The sequence below is a fragment of the Anser cygnoides genome, chromosome 7 (genome assembly GCF_040182565.1).
Source record: "Anser cygnoides isolate HZ-2024a breed goose chromosome 7, Taihu_goose_T2T_genome, whole genome shotgun sequence".
In the NCBI taxonomy this organism is placed as follows: domain Eukaryota; kingdom Metazoa; phylum Chordata; class Aves; order Anseriformes; family Anatidae; genus Anser; species Anser cygnoides.
This window is the reverse complement of record NC_089879.1, coordinates 16,405,269-16,427,519: the sequence shown is the minus strand read 5'-3', so window position 1 is coordinate 16,427,519 and position 22,251 is coordinate 16,405,269. Positions and strand designations below refer to the sequence as shown.

Below are 22,251 nucleotides of genomic sequence, written 5' to 3'. Positions count from 1 at the left end.
GAACTTTCTTTCCAGTGTATCCATCAGCTTTTCAGGTATCCAGGGAGTCCCAGCAGCCCCAGCCTGAAGTAAGCGAAGATTGACTGTAGGGTTATTTCAATCCTAAAAACTTAATTCAAATCCAAAACCAAAAATATAAGGAGCAAGTATCTCTTCTTTATTCACTCTATGAATACTGTATACGTAGTGTAAAAAGAGAACAAATGCTTGTAACACCAGTCCCTAATTCTTAGTTCTCTCAGGGAGAATACCAGGAAGGTTTTTGGTTGATTTTGGTTTATTTTTAATCTGGCAATATAGTAGCCCATGTTGCAGATCTTCCTTGCCCCCAAATAAGGAAGCATAAAGACTTTTGTTTACCCCTCATTTTAAAAAAGAGTAAGTGAAGGAAAAAAGTTCCTTTTTCTTAACATTTAGTGCTTAGTCCCCAAACCGTGTTACATATAGAGAACTTCATTCCTGAGAGCATATTAATGAGGCTCACAATCCTAGTTTTAATGGGAAATACTATTGACTAGCTGCTGTGAAAATGAGGGAACAATTTGGCTTTGTTCTTTATACAAAGTAAAGTTGCTCTACCAGTTGCAAAGGCAATGAAATATCTGCACTTTGAATTTATATCCACAGAATCCTTTGATTTTTGGAGCTTTCTGCATGTGTTACAAATCAACAGGAATTGCCAGATGTTCCACACTTCTCAAGTCTAGTCCTTATTTAGTAGCCGTAGACCCATGAATTCAGAAATCTGTTTCATGGTGCTAGTTAAAAAGAAAAAAAGGTCTGTGGTGCTCTTACTCTGAACGCCGTCTTTTTGGAGTTTTCTAGTGTATACTTCCACCCTCCTGCTTTATATTCCACATTGTATTTAGCATCCATTTCAATTATCTTTATGTCATAGTCTAGGTTCATCCTTCTTTCCCTGTAGCATTTTAAAAACATCAAAATTATTAAAATGTAGTAATATTGAAAAATGTAAAAATTTTGGTTCACTTAAGTATTACATTAATACTGTTTTCTGTCCTATGAACTAAGATGTGCTTAACAAAAGTAGGAGCTGTTGCTGCTACTGTGCAGCTGCTGGCATGAATTCAGTTACTGTTTGTTGCGCTACTTTCCTGAGACCCAATGAAATAACAGTTCAGAGGAGACCGTTCCAATGCATGACTCTAAAAGTAACTTACCTAAAGAGGTTATTCTTCCATTCTGATTACTCTGCTGTGCTGCAAAAAAGAAGCCAGTAGAAAACAGAAGTGGAGAACGAGACATTTGATTGACAAACAGGAAGGTCTAAACAAAGGCGCAGGCAATCATGGCCACTTGAGACAGGCAACCTGTTGATACATGACCTGCCTCATTTGGATGTGCCGCTGAGAAAATTGTGAAATTCACCTGCACTGGGCTACGCTGAAGCATTTATAATCTGTGGGATCAGGAAAAAACAATTAGGATGAGATATTCAGAACGATGAAAAGCAAGTTTCACATTTAGACTATTCAAACTCCAGTTACTTCCAAGTTATTAGCAATCTGGGAAAAAATCTGCTATGGAACAGAGCACACCTATGTCAGTTGATGGTACAAAAAAATGGAATTAAACTGCAATGTCACAGACATTGTTAGCAGTAATCATTAGCAATAATAACAAACTGCTATTATTAAAGGGTGAAGTTGACATAAATTTGTTCCATTAACACCATAGTACTTTTTCCATAATCTCAATGCTAGTCTACCTGATGGTGCAGTATTTTATTATGACTCTCGCAACCTGAAATTACATACATTTTAAAGAAATGTAAAACAAAAGACAATTACAATCACTCAAAGTTGTATGGTTTAAGGTACAGGGCTCCAACTTTGCTTAAAGGAACGACTACTTTCATTCCGTGTGTACTGAGACCTTGTCTACAAACACAATGAACAAATACACTGTAATAAATATAAAGAACAAAACATCAGTAGAAATTGATCTTACAACAGAGACCAGTTCTCTACTACTGAAATTTGCATTTTCCTAACTTAAAAAAAAAAAAAAGTCCACATACAAAGCAAAATAGGTAAACGGAAGTCTAAGCTGAGCAAACATTGTCCTTTGTATTCAGTGCCAGTTGTAGCGGTCTCTTGGAGGTAAATCATAATTTCTCTCTTCCTCTTCAGGTCCATAATCTAATGGCAGACCATAATTGTAATCAACTGTTACAACCGGTAATCTTTTGCCTTGTTCCATCTCTCTGGTAGGTTCACCTTGAAAAGTTTTTCTTTCATAGTCTATTGAACTACCTTCCTGGTGTACAGATGAAGACGGATGCATTGTACGCGAAGAATATGGTGCAAATCTGTTTTTTCCTCTGTTAAATTCTTCTGATGGATGCACTCTCCTATTGTCTTCTGGACAATTTGTTCGATTACTGTAAGAAGAGCAAATATGCACAATGAAGTCTTTACAAATAAAACAGTTTGTCAGTGGGCACCACTAAACTTGCATAACTCTAAACCAACAAATATTGTCTTATTTTTATTTATACCCCCTAAAATTAAAGTCTTCTCTAGTAGATGTCATGAACATTTATTTTTCAATTCTAGCAATTAAATTTAAGTTTCTTCATAGTGGGTAACTCAGCTACAAAGTACTTTGTTTCAGCTGCAGTTTCTAATTAAAAGTGCCCATTTATTGAAGGTTACCTAGGGTCCATTTTTGTTCCTGAACCTGTGTTTTCATTTTTGGGAAGAATATGTAACAGTAGCTCTCTGGTAGATAGTCTCAACAGGCAATATAAATATATCTCAAATTATTTTAGTTATGTATTCTTCTGCAACAGAAGAATCTACAAAATATTATATATACACTTTTTGTTTTGGATTCTCTTTACTCTCAAGCACATTGCATACTATGTAAAGTGGAGTATAAAACCAATTCAGAACAACATTCATAATCTTAAATCTTCACCTTCAGTGAACCATAGATTAATTTTATAGAAGGGATCTCTAGTAGTACATATTCATGCCACTTGCTCGAAGTAGGTTGTATTAGATAAGGATGCACAGAGACCATGTCCAGCTGAATTCAGCATATTTCAACAGATGGAGATTCCACAGCTATTCTGGACAACCCATTTCAGTGTCTGACTGTCCTCAAAGTAATACTTTTTTTTCCATTCAGGTTACAGAAGTTCCATTAGTCCAACAGGAGTCTGTTGCCCCTTATCCTATCACTGTGCACCATGAAGAGTCTGCCTCTCTCTTCTTTATACTCTCATTATGATATATTGTGGTAGTATTATGTGGTAGACAGCAGTTAAGAGTTAAATACAGCATCTGTACTTCAACTTTTCTGCTTACTGAAAACAGGTTTTTTTTTGTATTTTATAGTAAGTCAGTTTGAGCTGTGCTTTTCATGCTAATGACTCAAGTTAGGGCTTCTCAAACCATTTCATAATGACATTCAAGCATGATATGGATGGACCACAATTTAGTCATGTAATTTGCTCAGTGTTCAGGTTCAATAGTTTAAATTGCATTTAAGCAAAAAAAAAAAAAAGTAAAACAAATTTTTACACTGTACAGTTAATTATTTTTTTTGGTTGGATTCTGAAGGGATTGAAGTAGAAAGGTAAGTCAAAAAACAGCATATGAAATCTATTATTTACCTATAGCTTCTGTTAAAGTCATCATTATCAGACCCGTAATCTCTATGAAGTGAAGGAGATGAGGAAAAATGAGGTTCCGGTACATTTTCATGGGAAGAAAAAGATTGACTTCTGAAAATAATTGCAAGAATTGCACGTTAAGAGGAATGCAAATTATTTCAGGCCCTTGAAAAGTATTAATTAAAATTACTTCAAATGAAATTTTAATAGAAGTATCTTAACTTCATTAGTTCAACATGTCAAAATATTTCTTGGTAATGATACACTGTCCTCTGTTTCACCTGTACAATGAAAACAATTAAATCAGGCTTTACTGGCAAATATCTGAACTATGTTCTGAAAGATAAAAAAATATTTTTAAATATTATGTCAGAAACTTGACTACAGAATCCAGCAGGTTTAGTAGTAAGTGGTGTATGTATTTGGGAGAATATGATGCAACTTCAGAAGCAAAGGGATTTCTAGGAAATTATTAACTCACGAAATAAGTGAAAGTTAGACTTCCTTTTAGTATTAGAGCTTATCTCAGTTTGACTGAGGACATAAATAAAATTTCATGTCTTGAGAATTGGTGTTTAAATCTAAGTTTCTATACAAAACAAACTGGGACAAAGTTTTGTTTCAAGCTGAGTCTGAAAAAGGTAAAACACAAGCTTTAAATTAAAGAAATATAATCGTCTAGTTTAGGAAACATTGGCTTTCGAAATTACAACACTCCAGCTTAAATCAAATGCTTCCGTAAGTCAAAATGAAAAGAATTAATTAACTGATCATTCATATATGATTTTAGAAGGATTATTGTTTCAAATTTTTTTTATACTTATATATCAAAGAACTAATTTGAAATTTAATTTAAAAGTGCTGAGCTCTACACTTTTTCTCTCTAATCCTGGCCTTACAACTAAAGTGTGATTTACCTGTCTGAACACCATTCACGTGGCAAGTCATTGTGACCAGGATGATCATGGAAAGGTCTTGGCCTTTGTCCTTGCCCTTTATTAACATAATCAAAATCTTTTAACTGAGGCTGTTCCTGTAAGTCATCATAAAGCTGACAGTCATGAAAAGGTCTGCGCCTTTGTCCAGGACCTTTATTATCATAATCTTCTAGTTGCATCTCTGTTTGCAAGTCGTTGTGCGGTTGGTGATCATGGAAAGGTCTCAACCTCTGTCCGTGAGCCCGATTAACAAATTCACAATCTCCCAGTTGCACCTGTGGCTGTAAGTCATCATGGGACTGATAGTCATGGAAAGGTCTTGGTCTTTGGCCAGGACCTTTGTTGACACAATCTAACTCTTTCAACTGCATTGGAGTCTGAAATTCATCATGTGATTGGTGGTCATGGAACTGCCTCCGTCTCTGGCCACGGCCCCTGCTACCAAAATCAAACTCCTTTGACTGCATATCTTCCTGCAAATTGTTGTGGGATGGATGGTCAGGAAAAGATCTCTGCCTTTGTCCACGGCCTCTGTTAAATTCAAAGTCCCTTGAATGTCTCTCTGCCTGTAAATCATCATGGAACTGGTGTCCATGAAAAGGTCTCAACTGTTGTCCAGCTCCCTTGTTACTGAAGTCTAGGTCTTTCAGCTGCGTATCTTCTTGGTAATCGTCATAAAACTGGTGATCAGGAAAGGGCCTTCGCCGCTGTCCTGGTCCCCTGTTGTAGTCCCAATTTCTCATCTGCATTGGTGCTCTTAAATCATCTTGAGTCTGATGGTCATGAAATGGTCTTCGTCTTTGTCCAGCTCCCTTATTAATGAAATCGAAATCTCTCAATTGTATCTGTCCTTGCAAATCATTCTGAGAGTGCTCATCATAAACTCTTAATCTTTTCCCAGACCTGCAAAGAATTTCTTTCTTAAATAGAACATCTATACTCCTAAGTACAAGTTATTAATGAAAATAAGCTTTTTTAACTAAGAATTGATATGAAAGACATTGCAAGTAATATATATATACGTATCACAGCTACTAAGAATCTAAACAGTAAGAAAGATTATAAAACTTTTAAACAATGTCATAGTAGAAGCTGTGACAAGCATTCAATTTTAATTCCATAGTGCTTGTTCAACAGGCAAAACCAGTGATTCCAAATTAATTAAAAATAATTGCAGACAACTGCAGAATAATAAAGAAGGAACTCTAAAATTTTCCCAAGTAAACTAATTACTCAGCAACTTCTAATAACACACATTCCCTGTCTTCCCTTTATCTTTTGAATTTTTTCATTTTCCGTAAATATAATTTGCGTGAGTAGGCTATATTCACAAAATCTCTTTTAAATTAGAATATTTATAGGAATTCCAATGTTTCAAAACACCATACCTAGTTGTTAAAATCAGCTGACCTTCTTGTAACATTGTAATGAATTGGTACTTTAAAAACAACACACAGTAATAAATAATTATCTTTCCCACTCTGGGGAGTTTTGGCTTTTAATTTCACATTTCAGCCTATTACCCCTGAAAATCTTCATTTGGGAATCGTTCCACAGGTCCTTCCATGGCATGTGGAGGAGGAACAATATCCTCATCTGAATCCCATACATCCATTCCAAGGTTACTAGGAAGAATAAAAACAGCTCATATAAGTTATTTATTTATTTATTTCATTTATTTATTTAAACATACTACCGAGAGAGAGGAAAAAAACAAACAGAAACATTCTTCAGTTGAGAATTACAGCATTTTTTGGATGTTAAATTGAAGTTACAGGTATTCATGATTTTCTTATAGAACTTCAATCTTGTAAAACTAGTTGGGGGAGGGCTGCAGAGAAAGCAAAAAGAATACCTAAACTTCATACATTTGGAACAACATCCAAAATATATGAGACAAGCACCATACCTATTCAAAAATATGATATGGAACTAACTTAATCATAAAGTCTATAAAGCAATGATAGCATTAAAACAAGAACAAAGGGCATTCAATTAAACTAGGACAACCCAAATCACTCATATATTATTTTAAAATCAATTTAATGCTACAAGGTATCATTGGTACAAATAACTTAGTAAGACGTAAAGATTAGCTGTTCTTAGGTACAGTAGGGTGTGGATATGATAAAAATAAAGTATTTCTTATGCATCAGGATAGTCTACTACGAACAACAGAGCTGAGAACAATCTGCCACTCTGAGTAGTTTTTCCCATACTGTATTTTCCCCCTAGAACTGTTGTATTATTTTTTAAATATCTGATTCTACCAACAACTGCAGGCAGACCCGCCCTTGTAATGAAATCTTTGCAGTGGCTCTTTTCAATTTATAATGATAGAATACAGACTCAGTATAGTTGGAATAGTACGATGCAACTACAACAATGCTCAATAGTACACATCAGATTACAAAAATATTTTGAACCACAAAAGATAAACAAAGGAAGTACATTGTATTTCATGTTATTCATATCAGAAGTCTTGCAAAATATGCGTGGTTGTATATTAAATGTTTAAGAGGGGGTTAATTCTGGCTTATGAATGTGAATTCTTCAAAATACCAGTAAACATGCTGGAAAATCTTAAGCAGTAAAAAAAAGCTTTAGCTTACCTTCTCATTGGTTGAGTTCTGAGATCTGTGAGATATACAAGACCATCTATTCGATGACCTCTAGCATCACCAAAAGCTAAAGAAAAAGAGATGCGGGTCTAATGAAACGCGAGCAAACTGTGCCACAAAAATATGAAAAGGCAGGTTTCTGTTGACCATGAGATTGTGAATTTGAAAAAAAGTAATTTGCATTCATACTAATCCTGAAGTATTTATATTGATATTTTATATCAAGCTGTGATCATTGCAGCTTTTTTTTATTTTATTATTTTAAACAATCAAAACTAGTAGTAATAGCAACCTATGACTGAAAAACCCCTTCAAAGCAAAAGAAAAAAAATTGTTAAGCAGCCAAAACATCCTCCTATGGTGCAATTTGCCATGCTCAAAACTTGTTTGAAACAGAATCAGCAGTCAGAGAAATCTTCTATGGAGGTCAGCACATGAGATAATTCTAAGAACAGTAAAACAGAATTATGGTATTTGTGAATACAATTGTAGTTAATTGTGAATTACAGCTCGACATTTGCCTTAGTTCAAAGTGTATGAAATACCTTGGATTGCTGCCTCTGGATCCCAGCCTTCAACATCTATAAGATATCTGAAGAAAAACATGGTTAGATTATTGTTCCAAAGGGCTTACAGACTAATATAAAGCCACTATCTTTTTTGAACACTGATTTTTGCTTTTATACAACCCTTACCTACATATAAGGTAGCCGGTTCTATTAATTCCATTAGTACAGTGGACACCAATGAGTTTCTCTATCAAAAAGGAAAACACAGGCTTTAATAGTTCAGAAAATAAATTTACTATGAAATTAGAGCAAGACAAAAAAAAAAGTGTTGTACTTTTCTAGTAAAGCAATAATAAATAATGCTTGCTATTTACAAATTGATACTGTCACTCCTGTAAAATAACAGACACGTGGAGACAGTCTGCTGGACCTCTAGCAGCAGTTAACTCACTACTTCCAAACCTGTGAAGACTGAGATTAACTCTGCAGACCATAGGAAAAAATAAAGAGGAATGATGTCAGTGAAAGCTGCCAGCCTTCAGCCAGAACTTATCTTTCTTGAAAAGTTTATACCCATCATCTATAGACTAAAAGGAGAATAACTTATTTCTATTAGGGTGTTTCAACTGAGGTATTTCCAACAGAAATAGGGGAAACACTAATGTGGTCATGCAAGACAGTGTTAAAACCTCATCCAGACTATCCCACACATCAATGAAAAAAAATTCAAATTAAAATACATAAATAAAGGACTACCATGATTGTAATAAACATAGGGCCTAATTAATGAGAAAGGACCTAGGAAGCTTATCTTATTTGGTCTGTAAAAACAAATCTGAGATATTATTTACAATACCAGGGGATGGAGAACAATACTTAGAACAAAGCTGGTATAAGAATGTAAGGATATATTAATAGGTTGAGAGTTTTGGGCAAGATTTTAGAAGACAAACATCAGCAGAACAAAGTTTGGGCAGGGACAAAGTACTGACAGAAAGTCTTTGAAATGGACTTTGATAAATTTTTGAATGAGATACTCTACAACTGTTTGCCACAGAATAGGACAGTCATGTTATCACATAAATTTATTCTAGGTTGGTGTCCTAACCCTTCAGAACTTATTAAAAATTATTTGTGAGAAGAATCCTGAGAAATTTTACGGGTAGTCTGAAACAGAGGGCAAGTTACAATGAAAGTTAACATAAAAATGGAAGTTCTCACATCTCTGTATTTATATAAACCCTGCCAAAACAGTCTTACTAGCTGGAACGGTAACAAATTAGGAATTGATTCTCTTGATTCTGAGAATAATAATTAATTAGATTTAAACACAGACTATGCTTTGTATCATTGAAAGAATCACTGGATCAAAACAAGAAGGAAAAAATAATTTCCAAGTAAGTTTCCTAAGGCCAAAAAAGAGCAAAGGAAGAACCTGCACATTAACTTTCTGAATAAGGACAAAACCATCTTCTTACGCTTTTTAATTTTCCCACCACTTCCAGTTTAAGCTCTCATACCTGAGATTTAGATCAGAGCTCTTTCATTCAACAGAGCTGACCTTCCACTGCAAAACAACAGTTATATTCTGCAGCAAAAACTGTACGTACTTGGAAATTTAAACTGTATTTTCTCACAGAAAATGCCAGAGTAACCATAGCAATTAGCATGAAAAAAGTCTGAAGGAATGGTTCTTCAATATCAGATAAATGAACAGTTAAAATCTGTAGCAAATAAAGTGAGAAGGTAAAAGCTGCAAACAGGCTGTGGCAAAGTGCTTGCAAATTTATTTCCCTGAAAAGCGCTTGTATCATTCCAGGGAGAATTGTACTAATGCAAAAACCCTAAAACAGCAACAGATCCACACTGTGGAAACCCTGATGTTGTGTCTGCAAAATGATTTTTAAGAATTGCTAGGATATGAGGGCAATAATGGGTTCATAATTCAGAAAACTGCTATGTCAGACTAAATGGGCTCCATTAGGTCGCCCACAAATATCTGTGCCCAGTGCCATCAGAGAAACCCTGTGCTATTTAAAACATCCATAATGGGCCGGCAGTTGTGATACTGAACTGATGGAGGACAACTTGAGTGAGACAGATAAAAGTCTTATTTCTATTGAGTACTATGTCAGCTAGGTGGAGGCAATTGATTTAAACCTTGTGAAACAGGTACTTAGAAGGTGGAGATCAGGTGAGGGCATTCAACAAGCACTGGACAGGGAAGACTTCCCCAGCACAATTACAGAAGTATAATAAAAAAGCATAAATACAGCAGCATCAACGAGTACAAAAAGGACAAACCTGAGATCCCAGATGTCTTAAAGAATCTACTGTAATTAATATATGATGCAGTTACCACTGAAATAAAAATTTTGGTCTTTTACAGCTTAAGATGTTGATATTTACCGTTTCCTGCATTTTCCCACAGGAATTTTCTGACCCACTTTTTGAACTGTAGGATAGTAGCATTATCAGGGACTTCAAGTCCAACAGTGTAAAGTTTCTTGTACTGCACACTTTTAGGTAAGTCCTAGCAACAAGAAGAAAAAAATAGCGAACATTATTGACATCATGCATCAAGGGAAAACCTTAAGCAATATCTAAAATAATGCCCATGAAAAACAGTAGTTCAAATACTGTGTAGAAACTGAAAATGCTCTTGACATGACTCTAGAGACATGCTCTCAGAAACTACCATTTGCATTTCTGTTATAAAGACCTGATCTCAAAGAAGAGTTTCTACACAGGCCTTACTTATCCCTGACCATAAGGCAGAACATTAACTAAAGAGAGCAGATTCTTGTAATTCCATTCTAACACGTTTAACAATTATTAGCAATACTTACCCTTCCCAGCAACAACCATATACACACATATCTGCACCCTAAGCATGTCAAGCTGATGTACATTCAAAAATTAACATTCAGTTATAACAATTCTATTTATTTTCCTTTTCAGTAGGAAGCAATCAAAATTGTTTGGACTATACAGGTAACAAATTTGAAATGAAGTAATTTTAAAATGCATACTTTCCACTGAAGACGAGTAAATAAACTACTAAAAAAGCCCACCTTAGGCATAAATGAGAATGTCTTCAGGATACAGGCTGCAAGTCTTCAGCATCTTTTCTGCAGTGCTTAGCACTGAAGTCTTTATCCATTATTCTAAGCAACCATAATACAAATAAGCCACAAATGTAACTAGCCAGGGGAGAGAGTTATTTCCTCTGTGATAAAACATTTGGTTTCTATTAGAGCCACAAAGTTTAGATGGCTCAACTTGTCCATTCAAGATGAGCAAATGCATAAATACTTTAAAACAAATATGGCAGCAGCTACTTTACTTTGTTATTATTCTTGCATTACCTTAACTTCATAGTATCGTGTGGTATATGTTAAATCAATAATTAATCCAAGCTCCACATTTAGGGCTTTCATTGCAGCAATCAAGTCTTTTGGTGTAAATTTCTGGGTTGGGGTAAGCCTCTGGTTAATTGCCTACAATGAAAATGCAAAAATGTGCTTAATTTCTAATAACAAAACATTTGTAATATTCAGCCACTTTAAACAAGAAAACACCAGTTTATAAAAGGGAATGTTTACACTACCAAAACCATATCCATGTTTTATACAGATTAAGAAATGAAAAGGAACCAAATAACAAGAAATCAAGAATTTGTTCCTATTCAGATGAAAAGGCAACAAAATGTGGAGGAACTTCCATTTGCACAACATTAGCAAACATTATTTGAGTTAAGTACTGATTTGACAGTAAAAAATCCTACAAAATGCTGCATATATAATATACACTAATTTATATATATATATATATATATATACACACACTGATTAAGTAACTACACAGGAAAAAGCAAAGCACCCTAACCCTTTTCCCCTAAAACTTATTGTACAAAACCAACTGTACAATAGCACAAAATTAACTGCGTATTTCACAGAAAACATTGTGATAAGTTGTGATATCAGAGTTCACTTATTCTAAAGATTTTCACTTTCTCCCCATGTTATGCAGGCATTTTTATCCTTGCTTCATCTCTTGGTAAAATGTATTTGCATGTATAGAACTGGAAAATTATTACATATGTAGCACTGGAAATATTAAATAAGACTAAAATACAGTGGCTAAAAAAGCTGCATGTTGGTGAACAATGAATAATTAATTTCATTTTGACAGACACATTGGAAAAATTGTTTACTCACCCTATTGTAGCTGTGGTTTTTGAAACGTGTTCTCCATTCTAGGTATGAAAATGCCTCATGCACAAAACTGGATTTTCTCTGAATAGTGAGCTGTTCACTGTGAGAGCCTTTTGACACAGGCTCTGTTACAACCAATAAAGACAGTGACAAAACAGACGCAGCAGCCTCAACCACCTCTCAGTTCCTTTGTCAATAAGAAATTCAAGTAGACTGTACTCAGAACTAATGGAAAGGAAGGCAGCCACAGACCATACACCTCTCAGAACCACAGATGCTATAGTGTAACTAACTATTCCATCTTTTGACTGTACAGATTCTAATTTAAGATGCTAGCAAGCAATTTGAGTCAAGTTGAGAAACAGATGCAGGAATTCTCATTAAAGAATAAACAGCAGGACATTCCCAAGCTAATGTATGATTAGGAAGCTTGAGCTAAAAAAAGTAGCGTAGAAAGCACATAGAAGTATTCAGTTCTAAGTATTCCAAAAATTGGTGTACTGCTGAAAAAACAGTGGAGGTTGTCTAAGTTCAAACAAAATGAAGAGTAGTCAGTCATCTCTCAGCTACTCAGCAGTGTTTTTTAATAAAATTTGCAACTGAATTTACTAACTTTGAGGTGACAAAACACGAGTCCACACAAGTCTGTGATAGAACTTGAAAGAATTTTTTCTTTTACTATGTGAACCCACACTTAACATTGAGGGGAAACACAATTTTAAAAAACTAAGACACCTGTAAACATATTGCTTGGTTGAGTAAACTGTCAAATGTGTTATGAAAGACTATGTATTGAAAGAGTATTTGAGATTTTCTGAAAAAACTCATCAGGAATTCTGCGAAAATATCTACCCTTTTATGATCTCTGGCTAATGAACTCCTTCCAGACTATCACAGAAGATACAGGGGAAGAGTGAGCTACTGGGGAGTTGGTGATGAAGTATCTTTCTCTGAAATCTGGAGAGACAAGGAACTTGAAAAATATGCAGTGAAAAAATCCTGTCTAGAGCAGTATGTCTGTGCAAAAAAATGGTGCTGGATCAAGTGGAATTAGAGGAGCTGCTGATGCAAAAATCTCTCCTACTTAAACAGCAAAGAAGTTAATTATAAATCTACTGAATCTTATATCCACCAGTGGATAGATCTACCCTCTGGCGATCTCTGGTAGAAGACACGCGGCTGTTGTGTGCTCCATCAGTACCATGGAGAATATGACCAATATCAAGTCTGAGATCTTTGGTGTCAAAGCAATAAAAACATCATACTGAAGCTGTGTGAAAGCAGCTAAGGAAGCGAACACTGTGAGCATTCCACTTCAGTCATTGTTAACAGAAGTGAACTGAATGGTGACTGAAAACATAATGGGCATTAATATACCGTAATAATAATTTTTTGTGTGTGGGCAAACTGCAGACAATAGCTTAGACAGAATATTTACTATTAACTGCTAAGATTATGTCTAGCTGTTGAATGTTAAAAGAGCTTAGAAAATTCTTTCCTGTGTATCTGAAGCAAGGACTTGTAAGAGTTAATTTGCACAGCACTTTTAAGTGTTAATTTATATCGAAGGGCAAATTTGCAACCCTATCCCTCAATCCACCAAAGAACTGATGAACTGAAAAAAAGACAGCCTCCACATTTTGTCCTGTCACAAAAAACGTATAGAACTGGCTCAGTGTATTTAATAGATTAAGACATTACTCCATCTTAGTAAGAATCTAATGGAGGTACTAACACATTAATCAAATAAATCTACAAATACTGCATTTCTCCATATCACTAAAAGTATTTGCTTACAGAACTGGTAGTCTGGATCTCTAATCTTAAGAGTACTGCAGTAGCTGGAATCTTTTAATAGCCTGATTTCTGTAAACTTGTACTTGGGCTTATATTGCCTGGATTGTTATTTGTATCATAAGCCCCTCCATACTGATAATTGGGCTTCTGTCGTAACAGTCAAGAAAAGATGTTAAATAAGATCATGAATTTAGGCCACTAAATTAATCAGCGATCTAATCAATTTTGCTGATTGGTTAGAAACAAGACTGTATGATTTTCAGAAGAATAAAAGAGTAACATCAAACACAAACTTTAAAAGAAAGAGAAAAGAATATATTATGTACATAAAGCCATTGTTAAATGACTGGACTGATTTTTTAAAGACCACAAAATATTTTTTCATAAAACTTTCCAGAAGCTTGCATGAATATTAATGCTATTCATTACTTTTGCATTGTATTTAGTAGAGACAATCTGTAATTACTGTTTATACATACCCCTTTTAAAGGTACTTTAAATGCAATAAATCTAGTTCCTGGTATAGGCTGTCCAACTGGTGTCAAGCTCCGCCATCTGCAATTAAGTAAACATTTATTATAAGTATTTTCAAACAACATGATTCAACAGAAGATGCGTAGCTCCACGTAAAACTTCTAAAATAAGGATATCTCCTCTTTGGATTAAAACTTTGGTAAAACAGTACATAAAAATAACGCCTCTCTAAAATTATAATAGTTATTTCAAACTATGTGTATCTCACATATCAGGAAACCCTATCATATTTAATACAGCTTTAATGTAATAGTTATTTAACACTTCTCCAATCATAAATGATAGTTGTCTTTTTTTTTTTTTCCTATGATGGGCCATGCAGCCTACTAGCATAACAGATTAACCTTTAGATTTCCAAACAACAGGATCCAATGGTTCTTAAATTCCTTGACCACATGATCAAGCAGTTGTAACTGATGTGCACAAGAGTTTAGAAAAAATGATCACTTTAATCTTTATAGATATATAAAATATGTATTTTTTAAATCCATCATCAAATAGTAACCTGTTTCACCAAGAAACTAAGATCTTTTTAGAATTACTATAATAAATATTTGTCTTGTTATGGTATTATATATCTGAACACAATTAATAGATCTGCATTCTTGTGGGAGAAATGAAAGAGAGTTGCCCAGAAGATGGCAGAAGAATATCAACAGAGTGTTACTACTGGACTGATCAGCTTAGTTAGCATGCCACACAATTTACATAGAGACACTTCTATTGTTTGCAAATCTAAAATCAGGAGACATAATAAAAGGAATCTTTACTGTCCATAAAGCACTGTTATAAACAAAATACTTCTAATATACATTGTGCATGATTGCTGTTATCATACAGTAGAGGTATGTCTCCAAATCTGCACTTATTCCACAAAGTGGTATTGAGATATTGTCAGTACATTTGAAAACAGTCTTTTTCCTTCCTTCTTTTTCAACTTCCAGAAAGCTTCATCCCCTCAAAATGTTAGGGCAGTACTTACAAACAAGTAGTGCCAATATAAAGTAAAGGGTATGGCTCAACAGGTAAAAATAAGTCTTTTTGTATCATAGCTGACAGAAGTTTTTCCACTTGTCTGAATCAAGCACCTTTAAAAAGTTGCTTAAATAACAATGTTAGTCACTATTGTTAGTTACTTAAATAACAATGAAATGCTAAGTTTACTTTCATTAAAAAATATAAAGCTAGGTTTTGCAAATGCGTTTACTTCGTAATATGCTTCTTTTTCAAAGCAACAGCCTTTGCTGACTTTCTCTTGGCACTTTGCAAAATCCGAAGAATATTCCATCACACAAAAATGTAGCAAAAATCACTTCAGTAACATGAAGATTTGTTACAACACTCGAAATGCTAGCAACTCCAAAACCATGAAGAACTGGTGGTCACAAATTCTGCAGTACGCTTGAAGAAACCCTGGATGTATCGTATTTCAGAGATACCAGTATTTTTAAAGCATATGAAAAACTTTATGTGAAAAGTCTATTAGCAGATCGATTTTACCTTCATTGAGGTGAGTTACTAAATTTTGTTGTAAAATGAGAAAAACAGCATCTGAAACTGTTTCACTTCTCTTAGTTTAAGACAGATAAATAGTACATGAATCAATTAAGATCACAAAAGTATTAGTATACAGAAAATATTACTGAATCTAACAAAAAACAACAACATAATGAAGCATCCTGGTGATAAGAAGTGCTCAATTCAAAAAGACTACAAAAACCTGTGAAATCTGCCCTGCACATAGCTTGATCTTATCTAATTCACGTTATAAACCACTCTGTGATTCTGTGATCATCTTAAAAAGATACTACATGCTGTAAGCCATGTTTAGATGTATATTTAATCTGAACTACTGTTAAAATTAATGAGAAGATCAGGTTTAACAACAACTCCAGCCTCTTGCTATTTTTAATAATTCTGGAAATTACATTTCTTTATTTAAAACTTTTGCTCATTTCCAAATAAAATTAGAAGATGGGCTGTGTCTAGGGATACAGAAACTAGTGCCAATAACACTAAAACATATGACATACTTTACAAAAGTAGGATTTAACTGGCCAAGCAGCCAGAGGCCATATTCACATATACATGTTTAAAAGCATTCTGAAGGAAGGCAGACGTTAAGCATCCCAGCCACAAAAGATGAATCAGCCTATGTAGGAAGACAGCTGGATATCATAGGTTAGAAAATCAGGTCTTCTTTAACCAGCTTTCTCTTGGAAAACCATGAGTGGAAATCTACAATGATTATCGTAAATTCCAAGCAACTAGAAGCCAGCAAGAAGTTATTAGAGATGCTCACAAATCTTATTTGCTATAATTAGCAATGTAACAGAAAGACTTTGCAAAATTCTGAACTTTTCATCAATCCTCTCAAGACTTCTGCAAAATCAGCAAGTAATGCAAATGCTGCTGGCAGCTCTATAGTAGAAAATGAGCAGAAGACATTCTTTATCAGAAAATGTAAAGCGTATATGTTGCATGTTACCTTTATAATAATAATAAAATTCAGGATACTGATGAAGAACTAAAGATGATCTTCAAAAAAGCCAGCAGATCAAAATTAAGCAAAAATTGTCTAAGGAAATGAACTCAGTTATTTCTGTGGTTGACAAAGGAATATGGTTGAGAAGTAAAGGTGGCAGGGCCTAAGTAAAACTCTTAAAGTCTGGATAAAGGCTGAAAGGACCAAAGCTGAATGACTTACAGGTCATAGAAACAGCAGTTACAGAACCAAAGACAAACAGTATTTTAACAAGTGCAAATGAGAATTATGACACAATTTGTGTCCTGCTTGAACGGAAAGAAACCCAGGAGTCAAAGGTGTTACTCAGAAGACTTGACACCATCATCATTCCTGTAGCAGTGATTAAAAGATAACGGAGGCTTGAGTTAAAAAACAAGCTGGACATGAAGTAAGCAGCTGAAAAATGGCAATAAGAGTTTCCTGAACAAGATAGCGGTGTCTCACTGAGACACAGACACATCTATTTCTGTGCCTTGAAACAGATCTAGGCATTTGCAATTATAGAGGGCATAGCTCTGCCCATAGAACTGATGGCATTCACATTAGAAAGTTGTTGTGGTAGGAGTTTAAGGTGGAATCACATAACAGTTACACACTGCGCACACACAATGCATTTATAATTAGAGCATTATTTCTCTTAAGTTTTCAAATAGGTAAACAATCCATGGACTACACACAGACCAAGATCTGAAAGGCAACAAAATGTAAATTATTTAATTATTTGCCTTTCCCAGTTCAGTATCATGTTTTGTCTTCGTCACTTCCCAACTACTATCAACTATCACAGAGCTGAGGCAGAATTTTGCCCATACAATTGCTTGCTTAACAATTCAGGTGTTTTTACAATTCTGAAGCCTATTATGAACATCTTATGATTATGAACCTACCTTGGAAAGTGAATTCCTAATCATTCAAAAAGGATAACATAGTAGCTGTAGAGAAACTTGAGTATGAAATACCAGGAGCTGCAGCAAGACCATTTAGAAAATACTAGTTGCAATCTCCCTTCCTTTTTGGCTACTGGTACTACATGATATACACACAGCTCTATTTTCCAAGTAGCTTCTATAGATGCCACAACTGATAACAGTCTGTTGAAGAAAAGACACCCCTAAAAGGTCTATACATGCTTTCAAGACAGAACACAATGCACTGGTCAAAAGCAGATGGAAGAGAATATAGAGAGCTGTTAATCATCTGTTAAAACAGATTTCTCCCTTTGCTTTACTTCAGCCTGTGTCATAGCTTGCAAAAAGAACAGTGAATGTGGATGTAAAGCACAGAAGAAAAGTCTCCTTCCCATATCTGTAAGTAATTGCATAGCTTTGCACTTGTGGTGGTGTATTGAAACACTAAAGCCATGCCTTAAGAGCTGCATGGCAATGATACAATCATTACTCAGGTATTGTAAGTAGTTTCTTCCAATAGCACATTTTTTAAATGCAAGCATTCTATGCCCAATAGTACGAAGCACTTTTACTTTACAATTAAACTCTCGCATTACTGTAATCTTTCTCTCCCATCCACCCTTGAACATGCATTTCATAGACCAAAATACAGAATCAGTTATGCCAGTCTTTAACACTGTTGTAAATGAAATGCTGATGTTTTTAAGTCTGCACTACAATAACTCAGTTAAAAAAGTATGTTCACAGTGTATAGGCAAAAATAATGCAGTTTTGTCCTTATAATAAAATGACCCCACTCCTCGGATATTTTTAGACCCTTTAAGGAAAACATATAATAAGGTGGTATTTCTGCAGATGCTTTTCAAAACTGAAATCTGACTTTATTAAATTATACTCACAGTAGGACTTGGGATGCTGATGCGCACACATATATAAAGCTGTAAAACCATCACAGCATTTTGTGATAGCTCATTAGATGGCTTGAACTCCCTCTACTGGCTAGTTGTCCCCTAAAACACCATCATACACAACTACTTAAGGACAACCCTGTTTCAGACACTGAATAACTTGAAATTGACACCACGGTGGAAACTTCAGTGGAACAGATCACTTGAATCCCTCTCTTATAATACATCTCATTTTGTTATAAAATTATCTCTCTAGTGTGACTTTATAGGACTGAGAATGCAATGGATACTGCACACCTTATCTCTGCTCCGAGACTTTACTGGGAAAAGGGAGAAATAATTTTTACTATGAAGGAGTGCAGGAAGTCTTACTTCCAGTCTACCTCCTCCTCCCACTGCTGGAGCAAAGACTGTGCAAAAAGCATGCCATCAAACATTCTGGGCTAGGACAGAGTGACAGGGACACAAGAACAAGACTTGGCCAAGAAGAACAAGGTGTAAGACCTGTACTGCAGATCTAGTGGCGAAATTGAGTATTAATACTTCTTTAGGTCCTGAGTACACTCAGAGTTCTGATACCAGCAAAGTTGCTCAGTGCTGAAACACAACCGTTACCTGCAGGTAACTTTAGTTATGCTGCAGACATTGTATCATAAAAGGTGATAGTAATTAGTTTATGATTTTAAAAATTATACCAGTTCTTGTTTAGTTGTGCTATCTCTAGCTAACTTACAGCTTAAGTGAAACCTCAAATTTACTGTATTGCTTTAATTAACATAAAGGAATTTGGATTAATGCTGTTAAGAGCTGTATACAGAATTGAGGCAGTAATGAAAGACAATCTGTAAAAATGGCTATGTGTAGACTGACTTTCTTTTGCTTATCTACTACAGGGTTTCTCTTGCACTATCATTAAAAACAAAAAAATTACTACTAGGTTTACTGTTATCACAGTGCTGTGGTATGATTGAGGTCTTATCTCCATAGTAAGATATTGTCTGAACTGGTCCCTGTCCTATAGCGTACCACAATCTCACCTCTTCCAACAACTACTTCTGGGGTGAGTAAATTGCATGTGTAGCATCACCTAGATTAAAATTAGGTTTCCTTCATTTCTTTTCCAGGGCTCATTGCTTTTTTCTTGCTCTACTAATCTAATTTACAGAGAAAAAAACTACAATATACTGTGGTAGCACAATGACATCAATATAGTGCTGCATGAGATGAGCAGACTGACAAGTCCTTCAACTTTACTGCCCAAATCCTCATACTATGGATGTCTGGCCTGATTTGTTAATAGTATCAAGAATAAGCATCTGAGTAAGTTGAAAACACTTCAGTATCACGAGTAACAGGAGTATCATCAGTTAACTCTAGCTTTACAACCCGTTACTCCACAGCAGACGTTCTCCTCCTTGAAAGAGGCACAGGTGTTAGTTTCTAAGCACAGAAGCCAAAAGCAGAGTCCATTGCTTCTTCCATACTTACAGAAGAAATGCACACAGCCTAAAAGCAGCTCCAGCTCAAACGCAATGGGAAGAATGGATAAATAAGCACCTGATGCACGACAAATGTTTTCATAATTTCTATGTATGGAGAATACAAGCCCAACAGTTACACTTTCAGGCTTTCTCTGTTAATGCTTGCAAGCCTAACCCACTTCAGTTCAATTTTTTGTGTCTACTTTCTAACTGAATTTTCACAGAAGCTTAAGTAGCTTTTTCTTAAATTCTATTCTAATTTTAATCCCTGAGTTTGCCTGCTATGAAAAAAAATCAGTTTCTTGAAGTTTTTTTTTTAAATTTTGCGTAATTTTTGTTTCTATTCTTTGCTTTTAGACTACCGTACTTTACAGGAAAATATGCTTTTTGTATTTTATTGCTCCTCCTAAGCCTGTTAATAAACTTTCCCTGAAACCTGGATAATGTCCACCCTTCCTAAAAAAAAAATTTATTTTTTCCATTACAATGTGCCCTTCTATCTCAGCACATATTTTTACCCAAGAAGTTTGTACTGCTATTAGCAGTAACACACAGGTTCAACTTTTAAACCTGGACTTCCTTTGACATTTTTTTAATAGAATTGAATAGAACCATGTTTGTTTTAACTGAGACCATTTTGTGGTCCCCATATGCACTCCCACTCAAGTCATCAGAAAGACAGTAGAATAGTGCTTGCTTATAGTTATTTTCATTGATCAAACGTTTTTGTTGTCCTCTTGTATAACAAAACAAAAAAACCTACTGGATTGTCTTTCTGAGCCTGAATGTTCTTGATCACATGCATGCAACCACCTGCTCCCATCTTATCTGCTCTTCCCTGACTCTTGGTAGCAAATGTGAGTAAAGGCAGACTACACTCCAGTACCCCAGATAAGTATGCGCTTGAGGTTAAGGTTAGGAAGAAGGGACTCCATTTGGCCGATGAAGGAGACGTGCTCATAGACAGGTTTGAGCATTATACTCACCTAAGGGACGAAGGGCTGGGCTGTCTTGGAGAAGATACCTACCTTACCTGGCAGTAAGTGGTGAAGATGCTTGTGCCAAGCAAGCGCCTGGGGCAGCAAGTGCCCCTTCTCTGTGGGCAGGACTGTGCCCGCTCCTGCCTCTCTTAGTGTGAGGGATACTTACCCATCGGGGATAGTATTCTTCTTTACCATGCTGAAAGCAGGAGCAGGCAGAGCAGGAGACAACGGTGAAAGTGCGCACTGCAGCAAAGGAGAGAGAACCGCGCAGTTAACACGGTGCTAATCTCTTTCTGCATCAATGGGCCTTTTCACAGAGCTGACTCTCAAGGTAAAATAAACGCAACTGTCAGCTCGAAGCCATCCTGAACGAGTTCTGCCGCTTGCAAGCTAGCCTACTTTCTCCACTACTACGGTACAACAAAAGGGAAAGACAACAACTCACCTCTCCTCTCCAGGAGGCCAAAAGAACCGGAGAGGAGAGGCGGCAGGCTGCTAACTCTAGCAGCAGCGCTGCAGGGACGGAGGTCTTGCTGGCAGCCCCGCTGCGGCGGCTCGGAGCAGCCCTCTCTGCCCCTGCGCTCCCGGAGCGAGAACTCTCGTCTCAACGAGCAGAAACTCCGGGCAGCTGCAAGAGGCGAGGCCGGCGCCTCAGCGAGGGAAGGACGAGCGCCTGCCCCGCTCTAACCCCGGCGGGTCCGGCACCGCCGGGTCCTGGGCACCGCCAGCACCCGCCGGGGCCGGGAGCTCCCCCTGCGGCGGAGGGCCCATGCCCGCCGCTCCAGGGCGGCCGCGGCTCCCTCCTCAGAGCCGCCACCGAGGCGGGGAGCCCCGGGCTAGGACACCTCGGAGGCGGCTGAGCCGAGGGGAGGGGAAAAGAACGAGGAAAAAAAAAAGCGAGATAAGGGCAAAGGGGAGGTCGCGGCCCAGCGGCGGGGGGGCGGGCTGTGGCGGGGGGGGCGGGCTGTGAGGAGAAGGGCACGACTCGCTGACGGGGGAGGCCCGGGCGCCGGGGAGGAGCGGGGCTGCGGGCGGCCCGTACCCTGACAGGATCCCCCCGGCGCACGAAGGCTGGGCCGAGCCGGGCCGCGCAGCACCTTCCCCACCGGGGCGCCACTGCGCCTGCGCGCCGCCCGGCCCGGCTTCGGCGCGGCCGGCAGGAAAATGGCACCCGCTCCTCCGCAG

At 36.7% G+C, this 22,251-nt stretch overlaps 1 protein-coding gene across 7 annotated transcripts; it reads right to left on the bottom strand.

Moving 5' to 3' along the window:
* Nucleotides 1-1,726: 1,726 nt before the first annotated feature.
* Nucleotides 1,727-22,248, bottom strand: LOC106039715 (uncharacterized). Of its 7 annotated transcripts, XM_067000576.1 has the most exons (13): nucleotides 22,109-22,224; nucleotides 21,512-21,694; nucleotides 21,233-21,309; nucleotides 14,205-14,280; nucleotides 11,080-11,211; nucleotides 10,121-10,244; nucleotides 7,898-7,958; nucleotides 7,748-7,794; nucleotides 7,194-7,269; nucleotides 6,105-6,206; nucleotides 4,561-5,484; nucleotides 3,644-3,754; nucleotides 1,727-2,404 (listed from the first exon to the last, which is right to left on the bottom strand). In XM_067000576.1, the coding sequence occupies exons 3-13, from the start codon at nucleotides 21,259-21,261 to the stop codon at nucleotides 2,095-2,097; spliced, it is 1,992 nt and encodes a 663-aa protein (XP_066856677.1). In that variant the 5' UTR covers nucleotides 21,262-21,309; nucleotides 21,512-21,694; nucleotides 22,109-22,224; the 3' UTR covers nucleotides 1,727-2,094. The 7 variants fall into 7 exon arrangements, with proteins under 7 accessions (XP_066856677.1, XP_047916379.1, XP_066856676.1 ...); XM_048060422.2 differs by lacking the exon at nucleotides 21,512-21,694 and having other exon boundaries at nucleotides 22,109-22,248; XM_067000575.1 differs by lacking the exon at nucleotides 22,109-22,224 and having other exon boundaries at nucleotides 21,512-22,001.
* Nucleotides 22,249-22,251: the final 3 nt, after the last annotated feature.

Excerpts from the sequence above, each read along its gene's own strand:
- LOC106039715 (XM_048060422.2), bottom strand. The coding sequence starts at position 21,261 with ATGGTAAAGAAGAATACTATCCCCGATGG. Across the intron at positions 14,281-21,232 it reads AAGAATACTATCCCCGATGG|ATGGCGGAGCTTGACACCAG; the intron begins GTAAGTATCCCT and ends ACTTAATTGCAG. Across the intron at positions 2,405-3,643 it reads GACTTTAACAGAAGCTATAG|TAATCGAACAAATTGTCCAG; the intron begins GTAAATAATAGA and ends CTCTTCTTACAG.